Raw genomic sequence first — 19,670 nt, 5'->3', positions numbered from 1 at the left:
TCTATTTTTATACCTGTAGACCAACCACATCTCTGGCACCTTAAGGCCTGTACTTTCACCTCTTGTCCTTCTTTCATTCCCCTGACATGGCTCCTTGAGGGCACAAATCCTGCCTTTTCCTTCTCTAATCTCCTTCTTTGGCTCCCAGCACAGATCTGCACACACAAAGAGGCCACCGTGCTATGGTGGGAAACAACCTGGACCTGGAGTCAATTACCTGCTTTCAGTCCTGGCTCATTTGCTTACTAAGAGACTTTGGATACATCAAGTCACCACTCCACATCTCAGCTTCTTCTTCTATAAATTAGGAATTAACAATGCCTTTTTAGGAAGGAATGCTCTGAAGATCAAATTTATTCATTGCTTGATTCATTCATTCACTATTTACTGCTTTTCTGATACCTGCCAAGAACTATATTAAGCATTGCAAATACATATATATACACACACATATATATATATGCATGTATATATTTATGTACCTCTTCTATTTTTAAGAAGTTCATGATTTAGTGGGAGTAAAATTTTAGATGAACATGCTTACAAACCAAAAAAAGGCCATAGCAATGTGAGGTATCTTGACAATTCTCCGATTTTGAAGCTCATTTTTTCTAAGGTGACTTTGTGACCTACAGAAAGGGTGACTCCACAGATTCTGTTTATAAGTTCTCATCTTCAGAGGTCACCTAATCCCCTTGAATTTCCTCACAGCGTGTCCCATAGTCAGTCAACCAACTTCTGCTTGAACATCTCCCTGAATGCTCTAATCCAAAGGCAGCCTTTTTATAAACGAAAAGACATCCTACTGAATGAGAGAAGTATTCACCAATGATACATATGATAAGGGGTTAATATCCAAAATTTATAAAAAATTCATACACCTCAACACCAAAAAAACAAACAATCCAATTAATAAATGGGCAGAGGACCTGAACAGACATTTTTCCAAAGAGAACATACAGATGGCCAATGGTCATATGAAAAGATACTCAATGTCACTAATCATCAGAGAAATGCAAATAAAAACCACAATGAGATATCACCTCACACCTGACAGAATGGCCATCATCAATAATGTGGAGAAAAGGGATCCCTTGTGCACAACTGGTGGGATTGCAAATTAGTGCAGCCACTATGGAACAGTATGGAGGTTCCTCAAAAAGATTAAATATAGAACTACCTTATGACCCAACAATTCCACTCCAGGGTATTTATACAAAGAAATCCAAAACACTAATTCGAAAAGATATATGCACCCCTATGCTCACTGCAGCACAACTTACAATAGCTAAGACATGGAAGCAACCCAAGTGTCCATCAATAGACGACTGGATAAAGAAGAGGTGATATATTTATACAATGGAATATTACTGTGCCATAAAAAATAATGAAATCTTTCCATTTGCAAAAACATGGATGGACCTAGAGGGTATTATGCTAAGTAAGTCAGAGTGAGAAAGACAAATACTATACAATCTCACTTATATGTGGAATCTAAAGAACAAAATAAATGAACAAAGAAAACAGAAAGAGACTCATAGATACAGAGAACAAGCTAACTAGATCGGAGGGGGGATGTGGGGCTGGGTGAGAAAGGTGAAGGAATTAAAAAGTACAAATTGGTAACTGGAAAATAGTCACAGGGATAAAAAGTACAGTATGGGGAATATAGTCAATAATATTGTAAAAACTATGTAGGGTGTCAGGTGGGTACTAGACCTATTGAGGGGATCACTTGATAAATTATATAAATGTCTAACCATTATGCTGTACACCTGAAACTAATACAAAATAATACTGAATGTCAACTATAATTGAAAAAGATAGTCATGGGGATGTAAAGTACAGCATAGGGAATATAGTCAATATTATTGGAATAAGTATGTACAGTGTCAGATGAGGAATAGTCTTATTGGGGTCATCACTCTGTGAGGTGTATAAGCGTCTAATCACTATGTTGCTTTGTACACCTGAAGCTAATAAAAATAAAATAAAAAAAACAAAGGCAGCCTTTTGTTTGTATTATCACAGAGGTTAAGCTCTACATCATTCTTTCATTGTGAAGCTCTTGTCATAATAAAAAGTCCAAGCAAAGAAACACCAGTAGAGTAACATCTGACGATAGCTCAGTGCTCAATGATGCTAAATCAAGTAAAAGGCATGAGATCCATGCTGTGCAAAGTGAGGGCAGAGGGACTGTGGCTATTTTGAGATGCAAGAACCTCCAAGGAAGTGATATAAAAATCACTGCCAACATTAGGCATCAGAATGCACTCCGGATGTCCAGCATATTAATAGCACTAAGGTATCTCTCCCCTCCCTTGGGTCTTTCAGTGTTATCAATGATGTTCTAAGAGGCTGAACGCTGCACATGTAACAGAGAAGAAAGGATCTGCGGCAGGCGAATTTGTTGCTTCCCGGGGGACCAGAGTAATTTATGTGAGTCCTGCACTAAGGAACATTAATTCTGTATGACTTCCTGTCTGTGGAAATCTGGCTAAGTAAACTAGGGCTGGGTTGGTATAAACACCAATTATTCAGGACACGCCGGTACCATCTGCAAACATACAGTAAGTATATATACTCCTTATTGTCTTTCATCATAAAGAAAGCACCTTTCAATCAAGGTGGTTCAGTGATCTCACCAGCTCCAAAATCTAATGACCCCGACCAGAATATGAAACCTCGAGGCTCAGCACCAACCTTTGCCCTCCAAACTCTAATAAATCACAGAGCTGTCCACGCCCCCAAATACTCACGGATTTTGTGTGCTCTGGGCGCGGAGCAATCACTGGAGGTGGGGCAGCATCATCATCGTCGTCTTCATCTTCTGAAACTGGTGGCACTGCAGGGGTCTCAGATACCGTCTTCACGTTCTGTACAGCGGAGGAAAGCCAGATTCATCAGGTCCAGCTGACATGGAACTTACGTTACCAGGACCCCACTCCCCCAAGCCCTCCCCAAAGAAACCTCTTCCGGACACCTCTGCTGAAACCCACATCAGCCTCCAAGTTCTCCACCTTTGTGTAGCCAGTGAGGAACTCAGTCGGCTGCCCTCTCTTTTTTTAGTCCCATTCTCACACCCAAAGCCCAATTGGAGATTGGGAACCTTCTCTAATCCAAACCCTGAAGACAAGATCATAGCTCCTTCTTAGTCTGTAAGGTTCACTCTCCACACTGCATAGGTAATACAGTACGAAATGCAGGGAAGGGATCAAAAGTTTGGAATTATACGGAGTTTATCATTGTAATTTCTTGCTCCTTTCTGCTGTGGTTAATGGAAGTGCAGACAGGCTTTTGCCTCTCCCCCTTTTCCTTTCTTTAGCAAATCCTTCTGCATCCATATGTCCTCAGGGACCCTTGCCTCAACCTGGAGATAGAACATCGGCAGCCCCTTCTCTCAAGAGATGAATGAGTTTCTCCCCAGACTGAATACTATCCATTTCACTGCACTTTGCCGTGTCCTGGAATGAACCTGACCAGAACCACTAATTGGATCTGCTATAATCTCAGCATCTGGATTTTCCCACGCAAATTCTAACAAAGCTAAAGCAAGAGTGGCAGGTTTAGGGGCAGGTCCAGGCAAAAACATCTTACCAGTACTGTTTACAACACAGATTCAAGAAACAAAGTAGCTCCAAAACATGAGGTTTTTGATAGAGATTAAATGAATACAGCACAGGACCAGAGCAGCAATCGGGATATTTTAATATATATTGATATAATGCAACAGTTTTAGATATTTTTCAGAGCACCTACTTGGTGCTCAGTAAGATGGTGTGTTGGATACTGTTGGCATAAAGGTACAAAGATGAAAAATGTGGTCCATGTCCTGAAGCAGCTCATCATCTGACATAGGAGACGGAGGGTGAGTTCCCCCTCCTGCCTGCCATTTGGGGCCTCTGGAGAGAGGACAGCTGGGAGTCAGAATGACAGAGTAAGTGGAAAAACTTACCTAGTGGACTATTAGACTAGAGCTACTGTTACTGTGTGGGAGACTGGCCTTCACCACACTGGATGTACTAAGGTTAAGGAAAACTGGCAATCTCATAGATTTTTAACAGGACTTCCGGTGCAGGGCATAATTTAAAAAGCGACAGTGCCAGGTATGTGCAAGCAACTAGCCTTGGTGATCACGGGCAATGCATCGATACTTTTGGTCTCGAGTTTTGTCTCTTGAGGAATGTGAAGGAAAAGAAGTTGTATAATTGGAGAAGTGATCTTAGGTCACTTCCAGTTCTGAAATCTAGTAGAGGTGCTTTCACTATCAAAGCATATGTTTTGCTGTTTTTCTGCTTGAATTTCTTTTCTCCCCACTATTCCACTCAACAGAATTTTACCAGGAACCCAAAATGGGAATTGAAGTTAACTCAGCAGCCTCGTCATCATTGGGCAGCCTGAGGGTTCCCTAATGTATACTATAAACACTAGGTTTGTTTGTTCCCTAACACTCTAGAGAGAAAGTGATTCCATCACCTTTCTTAGCAACACATTCTGTTTTCCACAGGTGATAGCTTTGGGTGCTAGTATTAACAACTACCAGAATCAAGAGATACAGATTTTTGCCCCAAATTTTTACTTCTTAAACCTGTGCCCTTGTGCAAGGCTGTCCTACTCTAAGCCTCAAGTTTCTCATCTCTAAAATGGGGATGATGACAGCAGCTCTCTGGCTAGCTCAAAGGGCCACCAGGAGGATGAAATGAAGTGATGTGAGTATAAGAATACTTTGTAAATGGTAAGGACCTAGAAAGAAGTAAGGAATCAATTAAACTATCATTATGTCTAATAACCACACACCTGTGTTTTTTTTAAAAAAGCCAATGACTTCAACTCATTCATTCACTGGGTACCAGGCTCTGTGTTACGGTCTGGGCCTATACTGAAGAACAAAATAAAGTCCCTGGTCTGTGGCTTACATTTTAGAAAAAGAGACAGTCAAAATTAATTACCAAAGTATCAAGTAGTAATACTAAGATCAACATATGAGAGTAGAGATTGGTTGGAAGAAGGGAAATATTACTTTAGATAGACCAGTCATGGAATGGCCTCTCGAATGAAAAGTCATATAAGCAGTGGCCTGAATGAAATGAGAGAGCAAGCCCTGGGACTTGCTGGGAAATGAATATTCCTGGCAGATAGAAGAAGTAAAAAGACCCTGAGATAGAAACATGCTTGGTGTGCCACAAAAACCTCTAGGAGGCTTATCTATGTTGCTGAGACATGCGTATGATTTAAAAACCGCTGGGTAAAACTTTGGGTAAAAACTTTGGGTAAAAACAGTAAGGTTGGGGGTGGGAGATGAGGGTAAGGGTGATCAAATATATGGTGATGGAAGGAGAACTGACTCTGGGTGGTGAACACACAATGGGATTTATAGATGATGTAATACAGAATTGTACACCTGAAATCTATGTAATTTTACTAACAATTGTCACCTCAATAAATTAAAAAAAGACACACACACAAAAAAACAGTAAGGATGTCTGAGGTGCTGGCCCTGGGATGCTCCTATCCACCACACCCCACCTTCATCAGATTGGAGGTGCTTCCGGGGGGGGGGGGGCAGCTATCACTACATGGTCCAAGAGGCTCCCTTTCATTTGGAGGAGTGGGCAATACCCAGGCCTAGGTGTGCTGTCAGTGACGTGACCTCCGAGAGGTGGTAGCATGACAGTGCCAACTGCTAGGACCTACTAGCCTAAGACTGCAGTTCTGGAAAAGGCAAACAAATGTCTGACTGAGTCTGTTCACAGGCACAGCTGACATTACAGAGAGGCCCCACACTCCTCATACAGGCCTGGCTGTGTGCATACACATAAAAGATTCAAAAGGGCCGAGCAAAAAGTTAAAGCTGGTACAGAACTGAAAGAGGTCTCAATGATTAATAGAACTAGAATGAAAATTAGCAAGAATATAGAAGATTTGAACAACACTATCAATCAACTCAACCTAGCTGAGATATACAGACCACTTTACCCTAGGTCTGCAGAATACACATTCTTTTTAACCACATATGGATCATTCTTCAGAATATACCATATGCTGGGCCATAAAACACATCTCAATAAATTTAAAAGGATTGAAAACACAAAAAAATGTATTCTTTGACCACAATGGAATTAAATCAGAGTTCAACAACAGGAAAGACATTTCTCCAAAGAAGATAAACAAACGATCAATAAGCACATGAAAAGATGCTCGGTATCGTTACCCGCGATTCGGAAATGCAAATCAAAACCACAATGAGATATCACTTCACACCCACTAAGATGGCTATATTCAAAAACAAACAATAACAAGTATGGGGAAAGACAGGAAGAAAGTGGAACCCTCATAATTGCTGGTGGGAGTGTAAAATGGTGCCGCTTCTGTGGAAAATAGTCTGGTAGTTCTCAAAAGGTTAAGTATAAGTTAAGTATATGACCTAGCAATTCCACTCCTAGGTATATTATATACCCAACAGAAATAAAACATACATCCACATAAAAATTTGGACATGAATGTTCATATGAGCATTATTCATAATAGCCAAAAAGTGGAAACAACCCAAATGCCCATTAATTGATGAATGGATAAAAAAAAGAGTAATATAGCAATACAATGGAATATTAGTCAGACATAAAAAGGAATGAAGTACTGATACATACCACAAAATGAACCTCACAAACTTTGTGCTAAATAAAAAAAGCCAGACACAAAAGACTATATGTTGGATCAGTCTATTTATGTAAAATGTGTAGAAAAGATAAATTTATACAGACAGAAAGAAGATCAGCGGTTTCCTAGGGACAGGTGTGGGAGTTTGAATGACCTGTAAAAGGACACAAGGGAACTTTCTGGGGTGATGGGAATGTTCTAAAACTAGACTGTGGTGATAGCTGCACAAGTTTATACAATTAACAAAATCATTGAATTGTACGATTAGTATGGGTGAAATTCATAGTATGTAATTAACACCTCAAAAACAACTGCTTTCTAAAAGTAAAAATTTTAAATTGTACATAAAATCAGTAGGTTCTCATTATACATTTTAGATAATGTAGAAATACAAGGAGTTAAAAGTGAACATTCCTCAGGAGTGCCTGGTAAAGATGGCAGGTTGAACACAGGCACCTATTTCTTGAAATCTCACTAGAAATACAATAAAGGAATGTCCTTAAAGGCATTAAACCCAGAAGGATGGAGAGAATCGGACAAGAGGCAAGAGCAGCAAAAAAGGAGGCAATGACAGATGGATAAGCAGTGACTGACTCAAGGCTGAATCCAAAGGTGACAGTGGGTAAAGCTGATCTATGTAACTATGCTGTAGAATCTCCAAAAGGCTCAGGAACCGGTAGTACCATGTATTCTGAAACTGGAGATGAAGTGGAGGGGGAGGGGAGAGGACTAAAGGCAGATTCAACTAAAGTTATTTCAGTTGCAGTTAGATCCCTACATCTCTTCTTCTACTCTACACCTCTGAGTCCTTGCCCTCCCCTTTCCCAGCAGAAAACCAGAGGTGTATTCTCTGCAGAACGTAAAACAGAGGACGTCTGCATAGAAATGTCAGCACAGTTAAATATAAGAGTATCACATCAAAAAAGCAGGGTCATTAAGTGGATATATGCATGCTGAATGCTGAGACCCCTAGCACTCTCCCCTTACTAGGCTCCTAGTATGTTGTCATGGGAAAGCAAGTAGGGGAAAGATTTTTCTCCCCCCATTTATCAAAAGTATAAGAAATTTACTCTTGGGGTGAAGAAATGTAATTTTTCTTCCACTGCAGAGCTACTTTTCCCCTTCCTGTACCTGTTGTAGAGATAACAGAGTTAACTTGGGTTCTGCTCTACTTCCCACACCAGGAGTTCTCCTCAAGTAGGTAGTTTACTTTCTCTAGAAAATTATCTGGTTTAAGCTTAGAGCCAATGGTAAAGGAAGATCCCATGACAGCTGTCAATTATAAGGATTTTAGTCCTATTTGACATTTTAATCTAATATGTGGGTAAAAAATAATATTTTTAAGTGAATATTCTTAATCACTAAAAATTCTGGTGGTAATTATTATTACTATTTGTTGTTTAGCTTTTCAGAGATTATCTGTGAGTGGTAAACCTATATCTTCACTTGTCCAAACATGTCTTTCTTTTGACCTCATGCTTGAATGCTAGTTTGATTAGGTATAGAATTCTTGGTTCGAAATCATTTTCCTCATACCTCTAAAGATAACCGCTCCTTTGTTCACTGTTGTTAATGAGGGGCATTAGCTCTACATTCTCTTTGATAGCTTTGAAGATCTTTCTCTTTATCCTAAAATACTAGAAGTCAAAATTCTGCTACTTCTGCCCACTGTAAAACAGAGACTGTCCCTGCTGTTTCAAATGCAGAGTTTTAATTAATTTACCCTTGAAGGTAACCTAGGACTCCTTCCTGCTTCTTATATATATTCTCTCAGCCCACTTTCTCTGGAGCTACTCTTACCTCTGTAGGAGTTTCCACTTCCATACACTTTAAGCTGTGGTTTCTGCAGCTCTGATCAATCTTACCTGCTTTCTGTCTTCCATGAATTCCTGACAAGGGTTCAGTTTTGTCTTGTTTTTGGTTTGGAGCACTATTTGGAATCTATTTCTTAATATGTCTTCTCTGATACGAAGAAATTTAGAATAGTGAAAGAGAGAGAAACACATGAATGAATTCATTCCATTACCTTGATCCAACTTCCAGAGGAATCTTTCTAAGATGTACTAAAATGTACATCTACCTACGTGCATGTCCTATTTAAAATATTCCTTAGCTCCAGCACAAAGCCCAACTCCTTTGACCAGACATGATGGATCTTTAACTTGGCTTTTGTTCATGCTCCCTCACACAAGGAAGCATTGCCCTTTCCTCTGCATGGTGTCACTACCTGTGTTTACCTGACACTGTATTATAAATCCTTGATTATGTGTTCTGACTCCTCGCTAAATTGTGAGATCAAGAGCAAAAACCTTACCAGTCCTTGACTCCCCAGCCTATCACATAGATGTTCATTTTATAAATGAGAATTCGGGTACTAAAAGGTGTAGATCTCAGACCAATGAGCCACAAATAACAGAATTTTAAAGCTAGAAGGCCCTTAAAGATTGTGTTTGTTAAATGAACAGATTGTAGGGCCCAACAACTCTGTGCAAACTTCCCTGTACTACCAGGCAGAATAAATCACTCCATCAAATGCGACCCTCACTGTGTATTATTTATACCTCTCTTGTAGCCCTTATCCCTCTAGTCTGTTATTAATTTTTCCTTCAAGGATTGAGATAGTGCATTTTCATTTTTGTATCTCCAACATCTTGGCACAAAGAAGGGACTAAGTAAATATTTATAGTATGAATGAATAAATATGAATGATCGGGAGAACTGAATTTTGTATTGGTTTCTATTAATTCATTCAAGGGTAGGGAGCAAGTCACTTAATCTCTCTGAGGCTCAATTTCTGTGTTATGGGGATAATAATCCTGTCCAATTATTTCACAAATCAAGTAAAATGATCTGTATGAAACCGATATGGAAAATAATGACATGCTACTGCAATACAAACCACATCCCCATAGTGTAAAACTGGTAAGGAAATACAGAGTACTGAGCCACAAATGGGACAAATGTTCTAAAATGGGAGAGAAAATGTCCTTGACAGGCTGAGTGGTTGTAATTGTAGATATTAAAGCAGTACAGGTTTCTACCAAGCAGGTGTCATCCTCTCCGCCATATGGCATGAGCCCCAGGGCTTCTCCTCCTCACTAACGAACAACACAGCTATGGCTTTACTGCCGTCTCCTTTATTAAGCCTTTCTGACATCTTCTTTCTCAGTTCACCGCCATGATGAAAAGGATCCTGGGCTGGCATTTGGAAGACCCTCGTTCTAATCTAGTTCTGCCACAAGAGCCAATTATGAGTCTTCGGGGAAGTCTGTTTTTCTCCCTGTGAAATGGGAATAATGCTTTCTTCACAAGGCAACTGTGAGGACTAGTTATGCTAACACACATAGAGTTATTAGCACAGTGCCTGGCACACACTGGCCACTCAATATACGACAGCTGTCACTCCGCCTATAAAAGCAGAAAGCTATTTGAGCCACAAAGCACAGCTCAGCTTTGTTCCAGCCCCTTCTTCAACAATTTACTATTCAATGATGGTAAGAACCTCCCAAAGATCTCAACATTTGCAAATTATTCCCTATATTTTAATTACATCTCTTCCATTGGATGAAAGAATGAATCAAGGGAAAACAAGGCAGACTGGGAATCTGATACCTCTTGCCATTAACCCTGTTCAATTTCAGTTTTTATCATCTACTAAACAAAGATAAGAACCCACCTCATTAAGCTCCTATGAGGATTAAAGGAAATAATGAATAAGAAAGAACCCAGTATGAACCAAGGTACTGGATATGCGAACATTTTTAATAATCAATAACAATATAAATGACTCAGAGTAAACCGATCCCCACTGCTGGAAACATGGTTCACAGTATTCTGATGCTGACCCAATATTGTGTTAGAACTTACTACTCTCCTGCTTAAAATTATTCAATAACTTCTCATTACCTTGAAGATAAAGTTAGAACTCCTACATGATCTGACCTGTTTACCATTCCTCCTTTCCACTCACTTCTACTCCCTTCACACTTCACATTCCAGTCATAACAAACTACTTGCATTACTCTGTACAAAGCATACCATGCAAACCTCCTTGTCTTGGCACATGCTATTTATTCTGTCTCTGTCTGGAATATCCTCATCTCTTCTTAATTCTTGCCCCCAGATACCTAACTCATTCAGCTCAGACTCTACCATTAAGCAATTTTCTCTTATACACTCAAACTTTCATTAAGTGGTTATTTGCCAGATGCCTTGATACAGCAATTAACAAATGAGACACAGCCCCTGGCCTCATAAAGTTTTAGCACACTGCACTATAACTGTTTGTTTGTACATTCCTGTTGTTCAGAAAACTAGGAGATTATTAGGAGCTGGAACAATGTCTGAATCATCCCTATATTGCCACTTCTACACAGGACTTGGCATAGAGTAGGAGATTTGCAAATGTTTAGTAAATCAAAATGGCATAACCACCATTATACAAGAGATAACATCAGGTATAAAGAATTCACACACACAAGGTCTGACAATTTGTAAACTTGTTGCAACGATGTTACTAACCATTTTTGATATCAGAGGGATTATTCATTATGAATTTGTACCAACTGGACAATTAACCAAGTTTACTATTTGGAAGTGCTGAAAAGGCTGTGTGAAAAAGTTATTAGATGACCTGAACTCTGAACTTTTCACCAACAATTCATGGCTCTTGCATCACGACAATGCACCAGCTCACATTGCACTGTCTGTGAGGGAGTTTTTAGCCAGGAAACAAATGACTATATTGGAACACCCTCCCTATTCACCTGATCTGACTCCAATGACGTCTTTCTTTACCTGAAGATAAAGGAAATATTGAAAGGAAGACATTTTGATGATATTCAGGACATCCAGGGTAATACAATGACAGCTCTGATGGCCATTCCAGAAAAGGAGTTCCAAAATTGCTTTGAAGGGTGGACTAGGTGCTGGCATCAGTGCATAGCTTCCCAAGGGGAGTACTTCGAAGGTGACCATAGTTATATTCAGCAATGAGATATGTAGCACTTTTTCTAGCATGAGTTCATGAACTTAATTGTCTGACCGTGTGTATGTGTGTGTGTGTGTGTGTGTGTGTGTGTGTGTGTCACAACTTACTACTTAAAGACCCCTTCAAACACATCGACATCTCATTTTATCTGCTCTGGAAAACAGAATTTGTAAGTTGAGAGAGGCAGACGGACCTTTGAGGTCATGTAGGTTTCACTCCAGCCAATTCTTCAATGATTCCTATAACATCCCTTTAAGAGATGTTATCCCTTTAAGAGACAGGACATTCCTACAACTTCAGAGCACAGAATGGATAACCTTAAGTGAACAGAATCTGTTCCCTTCAGCAATGAGTCCTAATCCTGGTTTTGTACACCCTACCAACCAAAGAAAGAGAATTCTCTTCTAAATTCAGGTTTTTGAAGACATGTTCAGGTAAAGCAAAGTGTATCATCCCTTTTATTGATGGAAAAAACTCAAGCTCAGACAGGCAAACTGGCTTTCCCAAGGTTCAAAGCTACAAATGAAAACCTGAGCCTAAAAGCCAGTTCTTCTGGTTCCAAAGTAAGGATTTCCAGAACATTAAAAAATTAAAATTGGAAGGGATACCTACTATTTCTTAAGTTCAATTCCTCACTGTACAGATAGGAACTCTGAGGCCAGGGTGGGGAATGACCCAGATGAGTGCCTCCCAGCCCAGGCTCTGCACCGGTCACACTGTCAGAGTCCCTAACCACCATACCTGCCCATATTGAAATGGAGGAAATAAAGACTTACCAAAGTGTTAGAAGAATTATAATCCTCAGCTAATTTATCTGCAAAGGAAAAAAGAGGGGACTCAGTCAGTAAACAATTATAGGTCATCTATTTTTGAGAACTAAGGAAACCCATCCAGTTAAACATTTGCCAGGCTCAGAGAATAATACAATATTACTGGTGCTATGGACCCAACACCATGATAAGCACATTATACACATGATCTCCTTAAATCTTCACTACAGTTCTGAGTACTATTAGTATATCTGCTTTTCTAGATTTGGAAACTGAAGCTCAGAGACATTAAGCAATTTTCCCAGGGTACACACAGGTCAAATAGGAGTCAAGATGTGAATCCTGGTCAAATTGTAAATACTATGATAAAGCTGTATGCACCTCATCAATTATATCATCACCAGGGCTGAATGGTCAAGGAAATTTCCTGCAATCTGAAAGAAAGGAAAATAATTCATGGTTGGCACTGCCCTGAGCCATCCCTGACAAATTATGACCAGCCTGCAGCTTCAGATTTTAGAAAAGATCTTCTATATACATGTCTATTCCCCACAGGGAGAGAAAGACTAAGGCTTAGGAAAAGAGAGGAATTAATCATGTCAAGCCTAATTAAAGGCCAGGTCTTGTATCTAATAAGAGATTCGCATTCTCTCAATGAGGCAATTATCATATTTCATTGATTCTAAGATGGACATTTTTTCACATTAACATCTCTGAAACAGAGCTCTGTCCTACAATCAAAGGCATTTCATGTTTTAATTGGCAACCTTTTCTCTTTAGTGGTATATAAAATAATGGTACCTCTTCCAACCAATGATATCTTAGACTTAATGAAATATGAAACATACACCCAGTGGAGATCTTAGCAAGAAGATAAGTTTAAAGACCAAGTGTTGCATTCAGTTTTATTCTTTAACTCCTAAAGATACAAGAAGACAGTGATTTTGCCGGTTCCCCACAGATGGAATTAAGGAGGGGAACTATTCTACCAAATCCAACACACTCCTCACCAACAGCCAAGCCCAAAGAATGGCCAAGATTCCAACTCCACTATATAAGAAAGGGCCAGGCACAGCTTCTTTGGTCCAATGACAAATAATGAACCCACAAGCTGCAACAATGTGTTCTTCAAACAAACCCTGAATAGCCAGCTGGACCCTGGCTGGAGAAATCAATTCAGGATACACCTTAAACATAATATATTTGTTTTTCTTGTCCAAAAGAACATCAACTTAGGCAGAGCACAGTGCAATACTACGCTTTCACTGCACCACTTCCAACCTTACGCATTGCTAGTGTTTTTGAGGACTAGGTTATTCCGGTAATAAATATATCTTCGCCACATAAAAAACAAGTAAGCATTGCTCCTTTTAAACGGGATATATAATTTCTATATATCAAAATCAAATTCCATAGCACAGAATGACAGAGCAGAAATTACTTCCAACCCCTTCGTTTCACAAATGAGGAAACTAATGTTCAGAGAGGGAAACAAATAGTTCAAGATTGCATCAGTCAGTGGCAAAAGTAGGGCTACAATCCAGAACTGGGAGTTGTCAATCTAGTCTGGGTTTTGCCTATTACATTAGCTACTAATTGGTACAAAAAATAAAGTGCTGAAAAAATAGAAAACCTGACACAGAAATTGGCAGGGAGGAGTATGCTCGGGTTATAAACAGCATAGGGTTTAAAGGCCCAAGTGTAAAACACAGTTCCATCACACAGCAGTTGAATCACCCTGAGTAAGTCACTTAGTTTCTCTGAGCCTAATTAATTTCTCTGAATCTGTAAATGGGGATAATAATCCTTGCCCTACCAACCCCATGAGGCCATTATGGGAATCAAATGACATAATTCATATACAAGCATATACAAATTCAGATAGTGTTATCATAATTAATAATACAAGAGGGAAAACAGGAAATGGACAGAAGTGACATTCAAAATAAACTGTGCCAAATATACAATTTTGCCTAGAGTTAACCCTGGTTTTCAACTTTTAGACAATTAAAATCCTGCATGCATGCATACACGCACACGCACGCACACATATACACATATACTCAATGCTATTCACATATGCATGCACAGGTGAACATGCACACAATTAGCTGAATGTGTATATCATACATATATTCATTCATGAATATTTAAGTGGACTTTAATTCCAAACATGCAAACCTACAGAGCTACGCTTCCATACATACACTTGTACATATCTACACACATGTACACATAAAAAAAGAAATGCTTCCACTCACTTATATGTGGAATCTAAAGAATAGAATAAATGAACGAACTCATCGGAAACAGTCTCAGAGACATAGAGGAAAAACTGAGGGTTGTTAGATGGGAGGGGGAGGGGGATGAGGGAGAAGGTGAGGGGATTAGAAAGCACAAGCAGTAACCACAAGATTGCCACGGGGATATGAAAGTCAATTTGGGGAATGTAATCAATAATGTTGTAAAGATTTTGTAGGGTATCCAATGGACACTTGTCTCATTAGGGAGACCACCTCAGGGATGATGTAGATGCCTGATCACTGTGCTGTACACCTGAAGCTGAAGCTGAACAATAATGAATGTCAGCTATAATTTGATATATATATATATATATATATATATATATATATATATATATATATATGGTCACAAGAAGTGAAGTACAGCATTAGGTATAGAGACAGAGGAAATGTAATGGCTGTGTGCAATGTCAGAGGGGTAGGAGATTGGCAGAGGGGGGTTATCACTTTGTAAGGAGTACAAATGATAAATGTCTAACTATTACACTGTTTTGTACACCTGAAACTAAAAAACGAAAAGTAAAGAAAGACAGAAAGGAAGGAAGGAGGGAGGGAGGGAGGGAGGGAGGGAGGGGGGGGGGAGAGAGAGAGAGAGAGAGAAAGAAAGAAAGAAAGAAAGAAAGAAAGAAAGAACGAAAGAAAGAACGAAAGAAAGAGCGAGCTTTCAAAGACTTTGCTGCTGAGGCTTCAAATCTAGATTCTAATCTCGTGTCTCCACGACAAACTACCTAAAACACAAGCACTAATCTCCTGACTGGAAATCTTGCTCCTAGCACCCCTCAACCCCAATTTCTCCTTGGAATGACCCAGTCCTTCAATGGGAGAAGTAAGACAGCCCCAGCGGGGCCAGACGTGAAGAAGGAAGTACTGCTGGGAACACGCATGACCTCTCCTGGACACCACCACGGCAGCAGGGGCAAAGCTGCAGTCTGTCATCCTTACCATCTGTGCCCTTTGATACAAGCCAGATACTTGCTGGGGAAAGCATCCTTCAAAATAAGCTAGTTCATCCTGGTTCCCACCTTCCTCAACAATACTGCCCTTTGAAAAAGACAGCATGGACTCTGGAAAGAACACCAGACTCAGAGTTAAGAGGCCAGCTCTGCTACTAATTTAGCCACATTAGAAAGGCCTTTTTTGGCTTTAATGTCCTCAAAACAAGGGGGAACTGGAAGTGATACTGAGTTTCCCCGAAAATAAGACCTAACCAGAAAATAAGCCCTAGCATGATTTTTCAGGAGGACATCCCCTGAACATAAGCCCTAATGCGTCTTTTGGAGCAAAAATTAACATAAGACCCGGTCTTATTTTCAGGGAAACACAGTATATACTAAGGATATGTCTTGCTCTAACATTCTAAGATGCTACATAAAAGGTAAGTTTCCAGAAATGTAGGCCATCTCACAACTTATCTAGGAAAAGAAAAATCTCTCTGCTACAGAAGGAGGTTCTCCAATTAAAGTTACTTGAAGCAAGTAGTAAATTCATAGGATGCTGGTATAGGAATTAGGAGACCTGGATTCTAATCCCAATTCTGCTATTAAAAATAACTCAGGCTTTTTCGCAATGGGTTTGCCGCCAGAACACAGGTAGTGAAAACCACTGTTAAATCTAACCCAAAATGGGAAAGAAAAAGATTCATATCAACACCCTTGTCACTGGACACGTCAATTCCGGCAAGTCCACCACTGCTGGTCACCTGAGCTACAAATATGGTGGCACTGACAAAAGAACCATCAAAACATTTGAGAAGGAGGCTGCTGGGATGGAAAAGGGCTCCTTCAAGTCTGCCTGCATCTTGGATAAACTGAAAGCTGAATGTGAGCATGGGATCACCACTGATACCTCCCTGTGGAAATTCGAGACCAGCAAGTATGATGTGACCATCGTTGATGCCTCAGGACACAGAGACTTTATCAAAAACACGATTCCAGGCACCTCAGGCTGATGGTGCTGTGCTGACTGTTGCTGCTGCTGCTGGTGCGTGTGAAGCAGGTGTCCCCAGGAACAGGCAGACCTGTGAGCATGCCCTTCTGGCTTACACACTGGGTGTGAAACAGCTAATTGTGGGTGTTCACAAAATGGTTCCACTGAGCCACCTTATAGCCAGAAGAGACATGAGGACATCGTTGAGAAAATCAGCATCTATATTAAGAAAACTGGCTACAACTCTGACATAGTGGTATTTGTGCCAATTTCTAGTTACAATGGTGACAACATGCTGGAGCCGAGTGCTAACATGCCTGGGTTCAAGAGATGGAAAGTCACCCGTAAAGGCAATGGGTGGAACCATGCTGCTTGAAGCTCTGGATTGCTTCCTGCCACCAACTCGTCCAACTGACAAGCCTGTGCACCTGCCCCTCCAGGATGTGTACACAGTTGGTGGTGTTGGTCCTCTCCCTGGGGGCCGAGTGGAGGCTGGGGTTCGCACACCCAGCATGCTGGCCACCTTGGCTCCAGTCAACCTTACAAATAAAGTCCAGTCTGTTGAAATGCACCATGAAGCTTTGAGTGACACTCTTCCTGGGGACAATGTGGGCTTCAATGTCAAGAATGTGTCTGACAAAGATGTTCGTCGTGGCAATGTGGCTAGTGACAGCAAAAATGACCCACCAGTCATTTTTGACCGTGAAGCAGCTGGCTTCATGGCTCAGGTGATTATCCTGAACCATCCAGGCCAAATCAGTGCTGGATGTGCACCTGTGCTCGTTTGTCACACAGCTCACATTGCTTGCAAATTTGCTGAGCTGAAGGAGAAGATGGATCATAATTGAGGGAAAAAGCTGGAAGATGGCCCAAAGTTTTTGAAATCTGATGAGGCTGCCATCGTTGATATGGTTCCTGGCACGCCCATGTGTGTTGAGAGCGTCTCTGACTACCCTTCTCTGGGGCATTTCACTGTTCGTGACATGAGACAGACAGTTGCTGTGGGTGTCATCAAAGCAGTGGACAAGAAGGCAGCTGGTGCTGGCACGGTCACCAAATCTGCCCAGGAAGCTCAGAAGGCTAAATGAATATTATCCCCAGTACTTGCCACCCAAGTCTTAACCAGTGGTGGGAGAATGGTTTCAGAGCTGTTTGTCTCAATTGGCCATTTACGTTTAATAGTAAAAGACTGGTTAATGATTACAATGCATCGTAAAACCTTCAGGAGGAAAGGAGAATGTTTTGTGGATCATTTCCTTTGTGTGTAGGGGGCAGTTTTTAAGTTATTAGTTTTTAAAATCAGTACTTTTTAATGGAAACAACTTGACAAAATCTGTCAGAGTTTTGAGACCCATTAAAACAAGGTTTAATGGGGGAAAAAATCCTGTGGAAAACACAGTCCCTTATATAGAGAGAGTAGATCTAAAGAACATTATTATTGCCCTGTTTTTCACTTGACTGATAAAAATTAGTGCCTTGAGGAAGAAAATGTGCTTGCCTACTTAAAAGATACACATTAAATGTGTTATTAAATAACTTAATGATATTAATGATAATGATAGCTACATTTCCATAGTACTCTTTATAACCTATAAGTTTTCACATCAATGAGCTCATTAATTCCTCACCACAACCTCTAGAGAGTTATTACTATTCCCATTTTGAGGCTCAAAGAAACGAAGTGACTATTAGAACCTAGTGAGTGTCAGAATTTAGATCTTCTAGTACAAAGTCAACGTTCACTATATATTACTTTTTTAAATGTGCAGTTTCAGAGTAAAGATGCAAGTTGATGCCAAAAACCCATCATCTTGGCTCTCAAATTCTGAAATTCCATCTTAGTGAACGTGCCATCTCCACTCTTCCTAATACTTTCTTCTCTCACCCTACACCCGTGGGCATGTGGAGCTTTTCCACCGGATGAAAATCCTTCTTTTCCCAGACTGCACCGGACACAATCTCCATACCTGTAAAGCTCATGTACTTCTGGCTGTTGGAGGTCTTCTTTGAGTTATAGAATTCCAGCACATCCAGGACAGCCTGCGGGTTTTTCTTCTGCTCCGACTTAGTGATATTTGATGTCTGAAGCAAGCGGGCCCACTGCTCTGGCATCCCCTGTAAGAGAGACATGCAAGGCTGTCAGAAAGACAATCATGGAGAATCTTGAAGGAAAATCAGAGCTAACTGTGATACCTGCCGGCAGCTGAAGATGGGTTTAGTCATTCCTTTCTCTTGATACCCTCAGAGCACTACACAAGCATCTTTTATAGTATTTATCTCACTGTATTAGTCCTTTCTTGAGATTTTTGCTCCTGCACCAGGCTATTCCTCCTTTAGAACAGGAACATGTCTGACTTGTCTGTGTAACATCAGAGCCCAGCACAGAGCCGGCTGCCAAGGGGCCACTTAAGAGTTCTATTTAAGGACTGAAGATTCAAAGGCTTCTCTGGTACAGCTTTGGAGATGAGGAAAGTGTCCCTCTCGCGAACATAAGAAGGCAGTAATGAGAGTCTTGGGCATGAGGCAGACTAGAAAGGGTTGAATCTAACCGTGTATAGCCAGAACTCTGAAAGACCAAAGGCTTTTCTGTGACCCAGGACTTACTGTAAATTCCCCTGTGACAGCATCAAAACCAACGTGAATTGTGTGCTCAAAGTCTGAAGGAAGAGATATCTCTGGCCGTTCTTTCTCCTTCTTTTTATTTGCTGCACAAGAAACAGGGAAAAGGAAATTAAAAGCAGGAACATCATTAGGTGTTGAGGCTGAGTTAGCTCTTTGTTGAGCTGTAGGTTCCTTTAGAAGCCAAGGACTGCCTATTGCATGTGTGCATGAACAGAGCCCAGCCCCAGACTTACGTTGGAGTACCTGCTTAATGCATGATTAAAGACTTAATTTTTTGTGGAACTAAAGAAAAGGAGGAGCTGAAAGAACATTCATCAGAGATAATAGTCCTGGTTCTACCATGAATGGGCCAATTCCAGGGAAAGTCCCTTCCTCGTTCCGAAGCCTGGCTTCCCCGTCTGT

At 40.5% G+C, this 19,670-nt stretch overlaps 1 protein-coding gene across 1 annotated transcript in view; it reads right to left on the bottom strand.

Annotated features, from left to right (window-relative positions):
- Positions 1-19,670, bottom strand: part of PAK1 (p21 (RAC1) activated kinase 1) — a 68,029-nt gene that overhangs the window by 21,198 nt on the left and 27,161 nt on the right. The window contains 4 exon segments of the mRNA XM_074335722.1: positions 2,760-2,876; positions 12,424-12,461; positions 18,614-18,761; positions 19,251-19,351. Coding sequence (XP_074191823.1) covers positions 2,760-2,876; positions 12,424-12,461; positions 18,614-18,761; positions 19,251-19,351 — 404 coding nt within the window.

Source organism: Rhinolophus sinicus, linkage group LG06, assembly GCF_036562045.2.
Source record: "Rhinolophus sinicus isolate RSC01 linkage group LG06, ASM3656204v1, whole genome shotgun sequence".
In the NCBI taxonomy this organism is placed as follows: domain Eukaryota; kingdom Metazoa; phylum Chordata; class Mammalia; order Chiroptera; family Rhinolophidae; genus Rhinolophus; species Rhinolophus sinicus.
Note: the sequence above shows the minus strand (reverse complement) of the source record. Positions and strands in the feature narration are given on the sequence as shown.